The sequence below is a fragment of the Clarias gariepinus genome, chromosome 4 (assembly GCF_024256425.1).
Source record: "Clarias gariepinus isolate MV-2021 ecotype Netherlands chromosome 4, CGAR_prim_01v2, whole genome shotgun sequence".
NCBI classification, from domain to species: domain Eukaryota; kingdom Metazoa; phylum Chordata; class Actinopteri; order Siluriformes; family Clariidae; genus Clarias; species Clarias gariepinus.
The window spans coordinates 37,973,133-37,991,546 of record NC_071103.1 but is presented as its reverse complement, the minus strand read 5'-3'; the positions used below and the strand labels follow the sequence as shown (position 1 = coordinate 37,991,546).

The 18,414-nt window shown below is 43.1% G+C and overlaps 1 protein-coding gene across 6 annotated transcripts in view; it reads left to right on the top strand.

Annotated features, from left to right (window-relative positions):
- kmt2ca (lysine (K)-specific methyltransferase 2Ca) overlaps window positions 1–18,414 on the top strand; it is a 156,043-nt gene that overhangs the window by 81,933 nt on the left and 55,696 nt on the right. For all 6 annotated transcript variants that reach the window (XM_053494647.1, XM_053494646.1, XM_053494649.1 and 3 more), the window contains exons 13-15: window positions 4,716–4,811; window positions 6,271–7,097; window positions 11,590–11,709. In XM_053494647.1, the coding sequence (XP_053350622.1) occupies window positions 4,716–4,811; window positions 6,271–7,097; window positions 11,590–11,709 (1,043 nt within the window). The remainder of the gene's footprint in view (window positions 1–4,715; window positions 4,812–6,270; window positions 7,098–11,589; window positions 11,710–18,414) is intronic.

Sequence of the window (18,414 nt, the reverse complement as noted above, 5' to 3'; positions counted from 1 at the left end):
CACGCCGGGTCACCTGCGTCTGGAGTCCTCACCGCATCACCCTGACACAGCTGAAAAGACTCGATGGAGCGGACTGTGTTGATGCGCCGTGCTGCTGTCGTGAGGTCAAAGGTCAAATCCCAGAACTGCCCCTGAGCACAAACCTCAGAACCTTGGTCTTGTTCAGCACGGGACTCGCTTTGTATCCTCCGTCTCTGGTGGGCTGTACCGGCTCGAAGCGTATCAAATATTCAGCTTCTTACTCAGTATATTCTGGAGTAAGAACAAATGTCTTGGGGGGAAAAAAAAGGCTAAGACAAGTTGATACGACACTTAACACCAACTCCACATGCTTTTACACGCGCCCCGTCTCCCCAACCCCTTAGCGTTCACATTGTTTTTATTCTCCGTACTCGGGTACACCTGCGTATTTACACCCTCTGATACACACCTAGTTTGGTTTGCGAGTCAGCCTTAAACACAGAGAGAAAAAGAGCACAAAGAAGTTAACTTCCAAGTTATTTTTAAAACAATCTCTCAACTGAGCACTTATAAGCTCACACACTACTCCTTATGGTTCTGCTTTATACATCATGTATAACAGAACCAGTGCAGGTTCTCCAGCATGACTGTGCCAGTAAAAAATAATATGCCTGACAAAAATGTCAAGAGCGACGCTCTCTCGCGTCTTTCCACCGTATCAGCCATGACTGTGCAGGTCAGAAGATGAGACAGACGGCACCGATGTCGCGTCTGAACAGCGGTCCAATTCCGTGTTCAGGTTCGATTGGCTTCCGTATCTGATTTGCATCGCACCGTTCTCAGGCGCGGTTACGAGCACAGAACGCTTGTGTACTGACTGATCGAAATGAACCACACTTTGGTGTCAAGTGTTTGATGTAGCCTCTCGCACCTGGAGGTCTAGAGAGAGCTGATTGGCCGAGCTCTTTCAGAGGGGAGGGATGAGGGGTACCGCCCCCAACGGTGCGCGGGTGAGCAGTTCGAAAAGATGCGGTCAGCTGGCGTCACATGGTTTGGAGGAAACACGTGATAGTCTTCGGCCCTCCCGACTGAGTGGTAGTAGTAGCCTTAATGTGGGAGCCCCCTAGTGACGGGGAGGAATTGGACACAACTAAATTAGGGAGAAAATCTGGAAAGAAAGAAATAAAGCTGCGCTACTGTCAGAGCTGCCTCTGTAGAAGTTTCAAAAACACCTTCTGTCTAATCAGAATCCAGGAACCGCTTGTTAACGTTTTGTGTTTCGGTTTGATTGAAACCGTTAAAGTGCCGGTTAAAGTCATGTGGCTGATGATTTTGTTTATTTATAAATATATATATATTTTTAACACCGTTATGAAGAAGAGCTGATCCTGTATGCAGGCCGGGCGTCTCTGCAGCATGCTCTGGGACTCGCGAGAGAGAGTGTGGGTGAGAGAGAGAGAGAGACGCTTCACGGCTGATTTGTGTCACCATCACACCGTAGCGTGAGCTGAGGGCTGCTGGAAACACCTCGCCGTGTCTCTGTGCAGGAGAGCTGAGGGTTCCACCTCGTCACAGCTCAGCCCAAACTACATCACGCACTCTCTCCCTCTCAGAGCTTAGCAGAGTCTCAGGTCTTAATCATTTACACTCGCATTAAAAATAATGGTGTAAACCTCTGCTGTATTTAGTTCAGTCATTATCGGTGTGTATTTCTAAATCTGTGGTGTATGTGTTTTCTCTCTCTGCCTCTCACTGTCTGTCACTCCGTCCTCATCTCTCCGTCTCTGCGTCTTACTGTCTCTCCCTCATTAAATCTCATGGTCTCGTTTGCTTGCTCTCTCTCTCTCTCTCTCTCTCTCTCTCTCTCTCTCTCTCTCTCCCTGCAGTTCAGTGTCATGCATCGTCTCCCAGTCTCCCCCTGTCTTTTTCCCCGTACTGTCTGACTGTTGTACTTGCTGTCTCTTTTACTCTCTCTCTCACTGTCTTATTTAATATCTGTCTCACTGCTTTTTCTCTGCCAGTGTCGTCTTCTCTCTCTCTTTCTTATCAACTAGCATTTTCTCTTTCTTTGATTGTTAGTCTCTTGCTTTCTTTCTCTCTCTCTGTCTCTCTCTCTTTCTGTCTCACTGTCCAGTTCATTGTCATGCTTCGTCTCCCTGTCTCTTTTTCTCTCTCTCTCCTTCACCGATCTCTCTTAATGCCTTACTGTTGATCTTGGTCTCTTTAGTTTTTTTTTTTAACTCCCTCTCTCCCCCTCTGTTTTTCTTTGACCATTTGCTCTCTCTCTCACTCTTTCTCACTGCCTTTTTCTCTCTCTTTCTCAATCTGTCTGTTTTTATTGACTTGTCTTATCTTGCTCACGATCTCTGTTTCTCTTATTCTTAAGCCCCCCCTCCCAAATGGTCTAACTTCCAGTCATTTCCAATCTGTCTCACTTTTACTCACTGTCTCCATCATTAACTCTTATTTGTCTCACTTGCGGTCTCTCTCTCTCTCTCGTATGTGTGTAAGTATTATTAATCCCGAAACCCCGTCCGATTCGGTAGATTTGTTTTTCCTGACCTTTAAACATTGAGCGGTTTTAATCACATTTCTGCAAAGTCAGCAAGCAAACACGTGAGACTCGAGTGCGGTGGTGTTAACGTCCTGAGTGTGATCCACACCATAACATCATGCGAATTCATGCTTAGTTTGTTTGTGGATCCGTTTCTGTCTCTGCTATTTTATTCACTCATTCTGAGTGTGTGTGTGTGAGGGAGAGATACAGTACAGTAAGCCGTGCTTCTTCCTCCTGGGTTATAAATAGCGCTGTGCGGTGTTGACAGGGCTTTCATCACTGTGCACTGTAAAACACTGCGTTTCTCACTATCGCCTCATCACCGTCTCCCGCTCCAAATCAAATCAGACGCTGCACATCTCTCTCTCTCTCTCTCTCTCTCTCTCTCTCTCTCTCTCTCTCTTTTTCACTCTGCACTCGAATACATGACCTGGTCAAAAGTATGTGCACCCCTGACCATCACACCCATCACCCATCAAGCTCCACTCTCGCGTCAAGACCTTCCTCTAGATCTCCGAGCACGGACGTGTAGATTTCGAGCGTTAGTGATGTCAGGCACCGATCTCAGGATGCCGAGGAGACCCTAATTCCAGGTCATCCCAAATGGGGTTGAGGTCGGTCAGGTCTCTGTGCAGGAACCTCAGGTTCTTCCAGTCCAACCTTTCCACTCCATCTGTCTTTGTACAGGTGCATCGCCATGCCTGGACAGGTTTGGTTCTTGCACATACTTTTGTTTTGCATTTGTACTTGCCGCACTATTTTACTTGTGAGCTGTATATACGCTGGTGCCAATGACTCTCCAGATGAATCCTCGCACCAGATGTGATTCAGCCAGAGACGCCGATGCCATGACGGATGTCACTTTGTCACTCTAATGATTGTTAAAGAGACTCGCGGGGAAATTCGCTCCCCAGTCACCTACTGATACAGCCGTGTTTATTATAAGACACATGTTTATTAATGCTTAATTCGATTTTTTTTTTTAATTCACCAAAAACCACCTCTGCCTCGAGCGTGTGTACTATTCCGACTATATTAAATGCCCCTTTTTTGATTTATGAGCCTTATTTCCTCGCTCTCTCCGTTCCCATTTCCTGGAAGCGTCTGATTCGGGTACGAGAGTTAAATTAAGAGCTAACAGCACAGCCAGCGTTTGTTTATGAACTTGTTTTTTTTTCTTTCTTCCCCAGCGGGCATCGTATCAGCTCAGTCTAACAAGTATGGCACGGGCGAATATGTTGCCATGGTGATGCCTGCCTCGATGGGTTGCGCTGTTAGTGCACACACACAGAGAGAGAGAGGGGGGGGGGCGGCGGGGGTCGGAGGCTGGGAGAATGAGCAGGAGGATTGAGCAAGACGGAGACGTGGGTTTTTTTTTTTTTCGGTTACTGTTTAAGTCTGGCCATGTTTAGACTTTGATGTTTAATTTTAATTTTTTTTAAATTGTTTTTGGGATGTAAATCATAAATTGTTTTGCTTTTAAGCACATCATGGTGCCATCCTTCATTCTGATTGGTTAGAAGGTGTTGAATTAGTTATTGTATTGTATATTAATTTGATCTGAGAGCACACATCCATTAACAACTGTTTATACGTAGCAGATTCACTGTGGTGGAGGAAAACACTCAAGCAAATGCATTTTTCGGAAAATAATCAACTTTTACATAATACCGGTGACTCCACTTCATCACCCAGCTGCATCATGGGTGATTTTCTTTATATACGTTTTATTCCTCGAAATAAAATCCACATTAAAACGGTTGTACTTGCTCTCGGTTTTATTAGCTACAAATGCAACGCCCGAGCCCTTTACCGAAGAAGTGCAGAGAAATCGAATTAAAAACATATCCGTCTCATGTTTACAGCCGAGCGCTGCTCGAATCTGCTCTGCCAATTAAACGCTCTTCTCACTGACCTGAAAATATTACATAACACCCATTATTCAAATCCCGGCATTTCCTGGAACGCAGCCCAGTCACTTTGCCAGCGCTTTAAACGCGGAGTCAGAAGGTCAGAGTTTAATGATAGTAGTAGCACCACAGGGTTTCCTTATAAACAAATTTGTCACAGCAGGTTTATTTGGGAAAGAAAAAACGCCCAGCCTTTTAAAAAATTCTGCTCAGAAGATGAAGTAGGATTTTCAGTGGATATGAGTTGTTCTGTGAGTTCAGTGTTTGCCTTGTTGCTGCCTTTGCAGGAGCTTTCATGGCTGTCGAAGAGGAAGTTTCAGTTTCACTGGAACCAGATAATACTGCACTTCCTGTTCCCGAAGAACCAAAAGAGTCTCCATCAGGTGGGTGATTAGCTTTCTGTTTGGTGGCACTTCTCTATTTTCTTCTCTTTTGACATTGCGCACTTGAGCATAGGACATGCTGTCTTGTTTAAACGATTGCTTGTATATTATATTTTAAAGATCAGCCATAACATTAAAACCACTACGGGGGTTGGGTTCCTTTTGTTCTACCAGCATTGCTCTGTCCCCACGTGAAGTGAAGACCCCTAGAGCTGTGGTTCAGTGTCTGGTGCCAGGACGTTGGCAGCTGTGGGTTCTCCGGTGCACTCTCATGGGTGCTTGATCAGATTGGGATCTGGGTAGTTAGGTGGCCGGGTTGGTGGCATTAAGCTCTTTGCCTGCCATGGCCTGTTCGTGGCCAGCGGTGGTGCAACTGGGTGTTCTGGTGGCTTTCTATCATGACCAGCATTGACATTTTTCAGCGGTTTGTGGGATCTTTTTCCCACTTTCCTGTGGGATCGCACCTTCCACAATACAGATAACAGCATCCCACCCCATTCCTCTTCCCAAAAAAAATTATAAAGTTGCTGATGGTAATTTGTTTGCATGAAATTCTGATCATCACATAACAGTCCGACATGGTAGTTCCCAAAAGCCTGTTTGTACAAGCAGAAAATGAAGTTTTCAGAGTAGATTCAAATGCCCTTTGGTGTGGTTTTTAAGCTTTAAAAAAAGCGGCTTTTCAAATTTGCTCCAGTTATTGTCAAATAGGCCTCAGGTTTTTCTTTTTACCATCAAATTTACACCACAACATTTGGGCTCCAACAGGAATCTCAACTTATCCAGCGAGCTCTAATCAAGTTTAATCATGACTTTTTTTTGACCAAGATTTTGACCATCTTTATGCTACAGCTGTGGAGTCAGGTTGGCCATAAACGCTGTAGATTGGTTCTTAAACATCTAAACATTAAACCTAGCTCTTTAAAGAATCACTTGGCAGAAGCTTCTGGGGTCTTGTAGTGTGTGTTTTGCCAAGCTCTGTCTTTGTCCATGACTGCAAAACTGATTTTGTAAGGTCTTTGCTAAAAGGATCTAAAACTAAAGCCATGCTCAGTTTGTCTGCCAGAGCCTTTAAAAATTCTATGTGGCACCATAAAAAATTACTTTCTTCTCATCTGCCGATCCCTTTTAGGAAGTTGGAAGATATAGAAGCCCATGAGAAACCTGTAGATATAATCTACTGAACTGAGTGTTTCAGACTGTGAAATGCATTGAGAAGTTTTAGTTTTCATGTCTCAAACCTTAATATATTCTTTTTGATTAGTCTCTCAAGCTTTGATACACCAAAGTATTTCAGGTAGAAAGCAATAACCATCTTGCTCAAGTTGTTGCCTCACTAGGATTTGGGAAAATATTTGTAGTGCTTGATACCTAATATACAAATGACTAAAATAATTTATTAATTAAAATACAAAAAAATTGAAATTTCCTTCTTCTCTTTTTCTGAACCTTTTTTTAGCTGCAGAGCCTGCTCAGGAGATCCAGGTGACTGTTACTTTGACCGAGGGCTCATCTGCATTAGCATCTCCGCTTACTTCTCAGTGTTGTGCTGCTGTGGTGGACCAAGATGATGAGGAGTCTCATGATGCTATCACACCAATGGAAACTGGGAAGGAGCAAGAGATCACGCCCGGGCCTGTGGAAAGCGAGGTGGAACCAAATATGGTGGATGTTCCGAAAGTCCTCCTTGCTTCTCATACCAAAGAATCCTACCCTGAGCCTTCACCACTGACTGTGGAGGAGCCGGAGCCCATGGATTTGGGTGCTTCAGCTCCGGAGGAGTCAGTTGAGAAAAGTGTCCCAGACTCGTTGGTTTCAGATGTAGTGGAGGATGTTGGGCAGGGACTAGAGAAAGAGCCAGAGCTGCGGAAGACACCGCAACCGGAGGAGGCAAAGGAAGAAGAAGAGGAGGTCGTATCTGAGCCAGCTTTGCCTGAGGAGGTCAGCATTCCACTGGGCACGGAGAGCAGTCCAACCCTGGAGATGGATACTACGCCTGGCAGCGAGCTCAGCTTCTCAGGCTTCAGCTCTCCTGCCACGGAAGATAAGGTACCAAGCCTTAAACGGTCTCCAGCGTTGTCTCCAGATGGCTCGATCAAGCTTTGCCAGTCACCGTTTTCTACGGAGGTCTCGCCCAGGGAGACACCTACACACGGCCACAATACGCCCGGGTACAGCCCCGGCGGTCCCCCTGCTGCATTCTTCCCTCTCACCCCAAAGATCGGAATGGGAAAGCCAGCCATCTCCAAGAGGAAGTTTTCTCCAGGAAGGCCCAGAGCGAAGCAGGTCAGTGTGTGATGGAGCTGAGATCCTCAGTCCGCTTCATGTTTTCGCTAGCTCCTCTGTCTCTGATTCAGCCTTGCAGCTGTGCAGTAATTATTCCTTTTCACAGTCACAATGATTAGTACCAGTGTGGAGGGTATATTAATTAACGTTGAAAGGCTTTAGCTGTTCTTGTGCGCTTTCTCTTTTCTCGCTCTGCTTTTCTCTCTCTCTCTCTCTCTCTCTTTCTCCCTCTCTCTCTCTTTTTTGCTCTCCCTCTTTTGCTCTTATTCTCGGTAGCACCCCACCCCCCCCAGCACCCCAGCACTCCTCCCCTATCCTCACTCAGGAGTGCATAACTCTGAATAACCCCTCAGACTAGGGGGATGGGAATTGGCACTGCTGCCCAGGGTTTGATGCTCAGGGAAAATAAAGGAGTCTTTTTGGAGGTGTATAATTCGGATCGCTGTTCACTGAGCTGGAAAGCACGACACAAACCCATTTCCACTCCGAGCTTGGGAACAGGAGAGGATGGATGCTGAGTGCTCTTCTTTTAGGCCTGGCCAAGCCATCAGAAATTGAAAATTAAACTTGGCAATAAGGGATCTCCGGGCTTGATTCCTCCTTAGCCTTGATTTCTTGAGAAACTAAAGATTAGAGGTTGTTGTTTTAAGGTGTCTTGTTTGAAAACCCTGTTTGACTTGGAGAAAGGTTTTAATTTATTTGATCAGCTCCTTTGTGGCTGGGTGTATAGTCCTTGATGAGAACTGGCAGTATGGCGAATCCCTCCCTCCTTCCTCCTTCCTTTCTCTGGAGGATGCTCCTTCCCAGTCTTGTGAAATTTAAAGGGTGGTCGCCTCTTGTGGGGTCCAACTGAGATTTCCTGTTTGGTGTATATGTGTGTGTGTGTATGTTTGCGGCTATGTGCACTCCTCTGTGTTCTCATGCGAGTGTGTGCTTGTTGGGCTTTGGGGATGTGCGAGTGAGCAAGAGAGTGCCTCGACACGTTTTGTTGTGTAGATGAGATTCTCCCCCACTGACTTCCATTGTGATGTCCAGAGGAGCCTGGAGTTTTTTTTTTTGGAGCCTGGAACTTGTAAAGGTTTAGAGCGATCTTACTTGATTGAATGTCACCTGCTTACAGAAGTCACACCGTAATGAAATTCTGCATGTTCTCACACTTTAACAGTATCAATTCCGTTGGGGGTTATGCTAACACATCGATCAAATGTACATGCTAGGATTCAATTTCCAGGGCAAGGCTGTTGTTGGTCCATGAACCATGACCTTTAACCTTTAGCCAATCCACAGCGATGTACAGAGGCTGACCTTGCCTTCTGACCCGAACTTGATAACAATGTTTTGATGAAATCTGCTAAGTTAAAATCTTTTGGGCTTGGCCTTGGTTGCCAGCCTGATTAGGACCTAATTAATTTATTTAGCTCTGCTAATATTTCATGTAATAAATGATACTGGTGCTTCTCTCTATCACAAAGCACCTTACGACGATGAATGCTAGCACATGGCGCCCTCTTCCCCTGTTTGCATTTCCTGCAGTTACTCGCATTTTGTGAGATTATCGCAGCTTCTTCTTTTTGAGTTAATGTGCGGCTGGTGCAATACCGCCCCCTGCTGGACTGAAACGTGGAGCAGAGGATATGACTTAATTAATCGACAACACAATTTACAGATTTATTAGATTTAGACTTTTTGGAAATCCTGGAAGAGCTATAAGGTAGCTGCTGGAGACAAATCGGACCATAAACATCGGCGCTGTTGAAATCGATCTGTAAGTCACAATGCCAAAATCTTTTTCGATGGCTACGATTCTCCCAAAACCGAAGTCCGACAAACGTCCTGATGATCGTCGCAGTTTAGGATCAAATTTGGGAAAGTGGCATAAAAAGGCTTAAGTGAATCAGATTGCGTTTGGAGTCAGATTTTTGAAAACAAATACTCGAACCATGGCTGCGAAAAGAGGAATATGGATATAGTTTTTTCTTTCTTGCTACTGAACAGAAAACGGCATGCAAAATGGAAATAAACAAAACTTTTGCATATTTTCCCCCTGAGAGATTATCAGGTCAGTTTAGACCTGAAGTTTTTTCAGACCAGTGATTTTACATTTTTTTTTCGTATAAGTACTCATAAAGCTTTTGACATGGAATTCATTTCCATTACAAATGGGTTTTAAGTTTTAAGTTTTTTTCCCGTAACTTTTTAAATATATTATACAGTACCGTACCGAGTGTTTGATGTTTGGTGTCACAACGTTTTGAGGTCCTGAGGGCAGATTCTGGTGTTCAGAAGATACAGCACACACGATACAGCATGAGTATCTTCTGCATGCTTTGTTTTATAGTTTAAGTTGAAATCAATGCAGGTTTGGGACGTGCATCTCTACATGACGACCTCGTCCTGATCGGCCAGCCCTACTTTACGAGCAGCGTTGTATAAAAGGTTAAATTAAAAGCAGATTTAAACTTTCATTTAAGTTTTAAAGTCAAACTTTTGTTCGTGCCACAATCCTAGTTTCCTAATCTCGACTCTTGCGCTACTCGGTTTTTGAGTCCGGCGAGTTTTGATGAGAATAGAAAAAAAAAAAAAGAAGAAGAATAGCAGCTCACTCTCGCTCCGGGTTTTGTGCTGCTTTTCCGCGTTCCCTCCTACGGGACAACATAATGACCTTTAATGCATTTAGTTGCATAAGAGCCAGATTGGAATTTAATGGAGAATGTGAGCTGGTTGAAAAAAAAAATAATACAGAAAAGAAATAAAAGATGGAGCAAAACTTTTCCCCTTATCCTGCTTTGCATGGCTGTTATTCAGCAATATCTCTCCTCCGTCACACTTTCTTTTTTTAACCTTTTCTCACACAATACTGAACATATAATCCTGTCTCATGCATTAATATTAACAGAGTTTGGATTCGGTTCTTCTCACTAACACCCCCCCCCCCCCCATCTCATCCTCATAGAGATGTGCTCTTTGCAATTTTTATGCCTGCATGTTTGCTTTTCTGTTTGCGTTATAACTATAAGAATGATTCGTCATATTTTATTAAGTGCCTGTTAGAAAATAATATTGTCAGCTTGGGACAAATCTGTACATGATATCATTGTAAATCTGAAATATAGAGCTGTTTAGTCATCCTGTCTTTTTTATATATATATATATATATATTATCCCTAAAAGCTAAAATCATTTCCACCCTCCCCCGCGCTGCTTGTGTTACAGAGCATAATTACCCAGCCGTGCCCCGATCACCTCGTTAACGAGCTAAAATCTCCCCGTGGCGCTGTACACGTAATTCCCGTTCTCTCGGCACGTTCATCACGGCGCTGTCACGCTGGCATAATCGTGCTTGTTTAGTAAACACCCAAATAGACGCCGGCGCTGCCATGGAGACGGGCTGACACTTGATAACGAGGAGCATGGTGTCGAGCGTCGAGTGGATTTGGCCTCGCTGGCCTGCTGTCAGTTCCCCGCGTCTGGAAAGAGTGACTCAGCCCAATGTACTGTTTCACTCCGGGGACAAAATTACAGTTCCGCACCAACGAGCAGACGATCGCAGATCCGACTTCGAATCCGCCCCGGATTTAATATTTAAGTGCTCCCTGATTCGGTTCTCTCGGATGTCTACGCTTAGCTTCATTCGTTTTTTTTTTTTTTTTCCCCTCATAGCTTTGAATAAAAAAATAAATACATATGTCTGAAAAAATGCTTATAAGATGGGCGTTCAAGTCAAACCGGGACTTTATATCATGGAGAATAACAGAACACAGTTCTAAGAGTAAAATCTCACTTATCCCAGTGTTTCACTAGTGCTTGGGGAAAAGATTGATCAGGACCATCATCTAAAACCCCGGCCCCCCAGGAACTCCTTTAACGGCCCAAGCATGTGGAAATGAGTCGAGTTCCTGTAATGTGCAAGTTGCATTGGTGAATGTGTGTGCAGTTCACACAGACAGATGCGTCTCTTTCACGATTTTCGATTTTAAAGGAGTCATCACAAGTCCCGGTTTGAATTGAACGCCCTATTGTAGTAATGATACATCCATGTGCCGTCTTGAAGATCAAACGGAAGTACTGTACTTTAGTGTGATAGTGTAGAATTGTTTGGAATAAATAAGGAAACTTTGAAGCTACGAATACAACAAGGCTTGATTGAATCTAGTTCTGTGTTCCTCAGCGTCAGTAACTGATCTCCCTGGAGGTTAGGAAGATATATACCTCGGCTCTTAATTTTGCATATTTCTTTCCCCGGATCAGATTTTTCCCAAGCTCCTAAACAAGATCTTTTGCATTTGTTTGAAGTACTGCCTGTATATGCCTGTTTTTTCTGTTTTTCATATACCTGCTCAGTTTGCTTCTTTTGTTTAGTTTTTGTTTTGTTGTTGGATTCATCATTTGGCTGTGCATTCTTTTTTTTTTGTTGTTTTTGTTCACCCTTTTATTCCACTCACCCTCCCTCCTCCCCCCCGTCCTGGGTCCCGGCCCTGCCGCTCTCCCTCAGGTTGGATGGAGCAGCCGTAGTGCCGTGAGCTCCCCGTCCTGGTCTCCGGAGTACTCAGAGGCCTCGGATGGCTCTAAGAACCGGCATCAGCAGGGCGAGCTCGTCTGGACGGCGAGACTGGTAAATGAAGGGGTGTGGCAGTGGGCGGAGCTCGGTTGTTGGACGTACAGGAGTGTTGCAGGGCAAGACAGGGATGGGGCCGATAATCAATTAGTAAACCAGTTCACTTTTTCTTTCGTGTGTGTGTGTGTGTGTGTGTGTGCTGTATGATGAGTGATGTCACTAATTATTACTGTCCACGTGCACTTTTTTTTATAAACTTCTGGTGGGTTAAAAGTATTCCAGTTTTGTCTAGAGGTGGTTAAAATGACAATATAATTAGATTCAGCACTGATATGATTTTATCCAAAGAGCTGAGAGCTGGCAAAGCAGTCTATAAAGATAGAGAGTGGGCGGAGCAACTGATGTGGTGAAGTTTTAGTTTTAATTAATTTGACAAGTAAAGCAATTTGGTAAATGACAGTAGGAGTGGTGAGCACCGGTGTTTCTTTTTCCTTGACTGAATATGATGAATTTATTATTTGATTTCACATCACACTCGATTTAGGACCAATGGGATTTGATTCACTGCTTTTGGGATTTGATTCAGCAATGAGGGGATTTGATTTAGCACCTTCACACCTTGATTCAGTTCCATTTTCGAAGTCGATTCAGTGCCAATAAATTTTTATTTATCACTGCGTTTACTGCATTTTGCACAGATGCGATTCGATTCGGAACTCGTGGGATATGATTCAGTACTGATGGAATTCAGTTCAGCACTTGACACCTTTTGGTTCTGCACTGAGGGGATTTGATTCCACATGGTGCATTTTGATTCCGCACCAATGTGACTGGATTCAGCATCAATAGGATTCGATTCATATTCCATATTCCGTACTCCATAACCATGAAATTTGGTTCATGGTATTAAATTTAGCTCGAAACAATTTGATTCATCACGTACGAGATTCAAGTCAGCATTGAGGGGATTTAATTCTGCACTAATTCATTTTGATTTAGAACTAATATGATGCGATTTGTAACCAACGGCATTTGACTCCATTCTGATATTATTTCAGTTCAGCATGCTAAATTAGATTCAGCACTGACATGAAGTAAAATCAACACTGACATGATTATATTCAGCACTGATACGATTAGATTCAGATTAGATGACACTATTGAATTCAGCACTGACACTATTAGTTTCGGATTAGATGGCACAAGTTGAAATCAGCACTGACACTGTTAAATTCAGCACGGACACGATAAGGTTCAGATTAGATGACCCTATTAAAATCAGCGCTGACTCTATTGAATTCAGCACTGACACTATTGAATTCAGCACTGACACTATTGAATTCAGCACTGACACTATTGAATTCAGCACTGACACTATTGAATTCAGCACTGACACTATTGAATTCAGCACTGACACTATTGAATTCAGCACTGACACTATTGAATTCAGCACTGACACTATTGAATTCAGCACTGACACTATTGAATTCAGCACTGACACTATTGAATTCAGTGCTGACTCTATTAAACTCAGCACTGACTCTATTGAATTCAGCGCTGACCCTTTTGAATTCAGCACTGGCACGATTAGATTCAGCACTAAAATGGTTAGATTCGGGTAAGATGACACAAGTTGAAATCAGCACTGACGCTGGTAAATTCAGCACGGACATGATTAGATTCTGCACTGACACAATCAGATTCCGATTAGATGACCCATTTACTAAATCAGCACTGACACTATTGAGTTCAGCGCTGACACTATTAAAATCAGCGCTGACACTATTCAATTCAGCACTGACACTATTAATATCAGCACTGACTCTATTGAATTCAGCGCTGACTCTATTGAATTCAGCGCTGACTCTATTGAATTCAGCACTGACACTATTAATATCAGCGCTGACACTATTGAATTCAGCGCTGACTCTATTGAATTCAGCGCTGACTCTATTGAATTCAGCACTGACACTATTAATATCAGCGCTGACACTATTGAATTCAGCGCTGACTCTATTGAATTCAGCGCTGACTTTATTAAAATCAGCACTGGCACTATTAAAATCAGCACTGGCACTATTAAAATCAGCACTGGCACTATTAAAATCAGCACTGGCACTATTAAAATCAGCACTGGCACTATTAAAATCAGCACTGGCACTATTAAAATTAGCGCTGACACTATCGACTTCAGCGCTGACTCTATTGAATTTAGCGCTGACTCTATTGAATTCAGCGCTGACTCTATTGAATTCAGCACTGACACTATTAATATCAGCACTGACACTATTGAGTTCAGCGCTGACTCTATTGAATTCAGCGCTGACTCTATTAAAATCAGCGCTGACTCTATTAAATTCAGCGCTGACACTATTAAAATCAGCACTGGCACTATTGAATTCAGCACTGACACTATTAAAATTAGCGCTGACCCTATCGACTTCAGCGGTGACTCTTTTGAATTCAGCACTGGCACGATTAGATTCAGCACTGAAACGGTTAGATTCGGATAAGATGACACAAGTTGAAATCAGCACTGACGCTGGTAAATTCAGCACGGACATGATTAGATTCTGCACTGACACAATCAGATTCAGATTAGATGACCCTATTAAAATCTGCGCCGACACTATTGAATTCAGCACTATTGAATTTGCTGGACAAAATGAACTGCTGGTAAATCCAGGGATTTATTTATTTATTTGTATTGCATTTACATTTTAGCATTTAGCAGACACATTTATTTATTTATTTTATTTTTATTTTTTTTACATCTGCGCACTTGTGGGTTAAGAGCCTGACATGGCACATGTTATATTGTTTAGGGTAAAATTAAGTGATTAATTTAATTGTGATTAAGAAGTGCTAGAGAAATAAGCCTGTAATGAAACCGTACGATTAATCTACCCGTCCTTATCCGAACCACGTAAAAAGATTTTTTTTTCCCCACACGTGAGCGACTGGCGCTACAGACCCGCCTCCTCTGACCTTGTTAGATTTGTTTGCAAAACCGAATGCAGATCCAGACTCGGAACTCATTGGGATTCAGCGGCGCTGCAGTTAAACGCGCGCTTTGATGATTGAGTAATTGCAGGGTGATTTGATTAATCTGTGACCAATTGTTCAGCTCTGATTTTACTTCCTGTCGAGGCCGCGGAGTCACACAGACACCACAATGAGCTCTCTGTGTGTTTATTAACTCCCGTCTTCATCCGGCCTCCTTTAGGGGAGCGTCTAGCTGCGCGCGGTCTCTCTTCACCGAGTGCGTCTTTTAGTGTGTGTGTTTATTAAATGCATGCATTATTTATTTAATTAAGCTTGGACGGAGAAGGCCTGGGTTTGTTTTTGACTCGGAGTGTAATTATGAAATCGATTGAAATCCGCCATCTTTAATTCATCGATTCTTCAAACTGTGTTCAGAATAGTCAAGGAGAGATGAAGCATCCAGATCAAGGACAACACACACACACACACACACACACACACACACACAGTTAGGCTTTTACCCTCGTGCTGTTTCGTGCAGGCCTACAAGAATAAGCGCATACTTTCCTCATAATCAAATGAATAAAAAGTGCTCTCAGTTCATAATTTCAATTAATTAATCCTGGTTTTATATTATTGTCCTTGTTATCGTTACCGTTTCTATGGTAACGACTTCCCCAGCGACTTGTGCAACAGATGCACCGCACGGTCTATGTCTAAAACCAAGTCCAAATGTTCATCGTTTTAAGGCAAAACTTCAACATGAACACACCGTTCTCACACTTAGGGAGGCTTTTGGCGCGGTCTCGCGTGGCAGATGCGTGCTGCAGAGCGTCTCCCAGCCTCCCTTCATCTCCTTCTCAAAAGGGAGGAGCCAGGACACGAGGAAATGGTGCAGAGAAAGGAAATGAGGAAGTGCAATTATAGAAATGAGAAGAAACTGTGGATGGCTTATCTCCCCGCGTGTGCGTGATAAAGCCGGTGCCGCGCCTATCCCGAGTGATCGCCACATCCTCCATACGTTACAGTGCGGTACAGTACAGCACAGATCAGATCAAACAGAATAAAAAGGAGGGAAGAAGCAAGTATTGGAAATTCTAAAGAGAAACATAATGCTGAAACAGCTGAACACTAAACATGTCGCTTCTGTTTATTCATTAGGTTCAACTCAGGACAGTACAAGTCATTTCTATAATAATAATAATAATAATATAGGAACTTTTATACATTAAAATTAGTGGTGTAAATTTCTCTAATGTAAACAGTTTGATATCTTTGATGATACTTAATGTGTAATGAGTAATGCTGCATTCACTTCAATTCTCCTCTTCTCCGATTCGATTGGATTCAGTAAAATGATACGATTCAGTTCAGCACCGATTCCGTTTTTATTCAGAACGAAAATGATTCACATGAGCGGACGTTCCATTTGATTCACCATGGATATGATTCAGTTCAGCCCGGTTTAAATTTGATTCAGCTCTGATACTGTTCGATTCAGTTACAAAATGATTCGACTCAGCACCAATTCTCTTTCATTTAGAACTAATATGATTCAGTTCACCACTGAGTCTGTTTCATTCGAAGCGAATATGATTCACTTTAGCTCAGATTTCATTTGATTCAGTAGAGATATGATTCAGATCAGCATGGTTTACATTCGATTCCGAACCGATTTTATTCGCTTCAGCGCCAATTCAGATTTAAATCAGCGCCGATATGATTCAGTTCAATTCTGTTCATTCGAATCAGAACTGATCTGACTCAATATCAGCACCGATTAAATACAATTCATTTCACCAACAATTCATTTTCATTCCAAACTAATACATCTAGGCATCTGGCAGACGCAATGTTGGCAAACGTCCGGCAGTCGTTCAAACATTTTTTTGCGTCAGTGGAAAGCCAAGCGAAGCCAATTTACGTATTTTGCCTTTGTTTTTTTTATTTGTTTTTTTTTATTATACATATTGTGTAAGATTAAGTGAAGACACCGCATCATGGGGCTTGAGAATGGTATCAAGGAGAAAAGGGAGCCGCTTTCAGTTTGTTTTTTTTAAGCAGCCGGTGCCGAGAGGAATCATAAATTAAGATAAAATGAGGTTTAATGTCTATATATTTCATATTTTATTTCATTTACATGTCTTTTCTGATTGTTTTTGACTGTTTTATATGCATAAATATGGTTATAGTGTTGAAAATTGGGGATATTGGTCATATATTCGAGTGGCTGGAACGGATTATCTGCATTTACATTATTTTCTATGGGACAATGCGTTTCACATTACGTTCGTATGCCGAGGTACCGCTGTATGTGTGTGTGTGTGTGTGTGTGTGTGTATATATATATATATATATATATATATATATATATATATATGTGATGTTATATAGTGATGTTCACATTTGATTCTGAACCGAAATAATTCAGTTCAGCTCAGATACTGTTTAATTTAGAACTAATACGATTCAAATCTGCTCAGATTCTGTTTGATTCGGCGCTGATGTGATTCAGTTAACTTTGATTCAGTGTTGTTCATCACTTTAGAACCGATATGATCTGATTTAAGACCAATGTGCGCGCTGATTTAAGTCCGGTTTGTAAGGTTTGCTTTCTGGTGTTCTGATACGCATCTTGTGTTCTAACATCGTCGCCCTAACACCGCTTATGAAGCGTCCTCACACACGGCCACGCGGTTTCTGTAACGGGTTTGTTTATGTAACGGCGTTATTCCTCGACAGACGATTTCTCTCTCCCTCTCTCTCTCTCTCTCTCTCTCTCTCTCTCTCTCTCTCTCTCTCTCGATTCCACCTCTACCATCAGCGCTCGTCGTTTAAACGCCTAAGGATCGATTTGGTGTAATCTTTAGGATTAAGAGGGAGATCAGACGAGCGGCGCGGGTCAGGTCTGAGCTGTTTAGACGTACGCGTCGATATCTGATCTGTGTCAGAAGTCAGAGCTGAAAATGTGAATTGCTCTGAAGTGGAAGTGAAGCCTCTCTCTCTCTCTCTCTCTTTCTTTTTCTCTCGTACAGCAGGCGTTCACGCTCCACCGCACCTCCCATTTTCCTCCATTATTCATTTTTTGTAGAAATTAGCTGCAGACTGTACAGGCGTCAGGGCTGCTCCTCCTCCTCCTCCTCTTCCTCAGGCCGTCTCTCTAAATGAATTTGACGTTTCCTGTCTTTAGCAGCTGATTATCTGTGAGGAAGCAGCAGCCTCGGGTTAGTGACCAACACAACGCAACGTAACACAACACCGCGAGGAGCAGCGCAGTAACCTGAACCCAGGGCCGGGTAGTGTTCCGCTCAGACAGCCTGGAGCAGAGCCGCGCGCACACACACACACACACACACACACACACACACACACACACACACACACACACACACACTGTGTAGTTATCTTCGTTAACGTTCGGCTGATTTTTAGTACATCATGTGACCAGTTTTCGCTCGGCCCATCCTCAGTGTGATGATGAATCGTCTCGGATCCCTTCACGGTGTTCCTGCTTCAGCCAGGATGTGTGTCTCTGTCTCTCTGTCTCTCTCTCAGAGATGGACAGATTTCAGTGAGAGGCCCTTCATGGTGATTGATTTATCAGGACCATCAGTAAACTGGGTTGGGTGGGACTGGTTTAGAGCAGGGTGGAGCGTCCACTAACCGTATTAAACATCAAGTGCTGTGTGATAAATGTTTATTCTGAACGCACACACGCACACACGCACAAACACACACATACTCACATATGCACACACACACACACGCACACACATA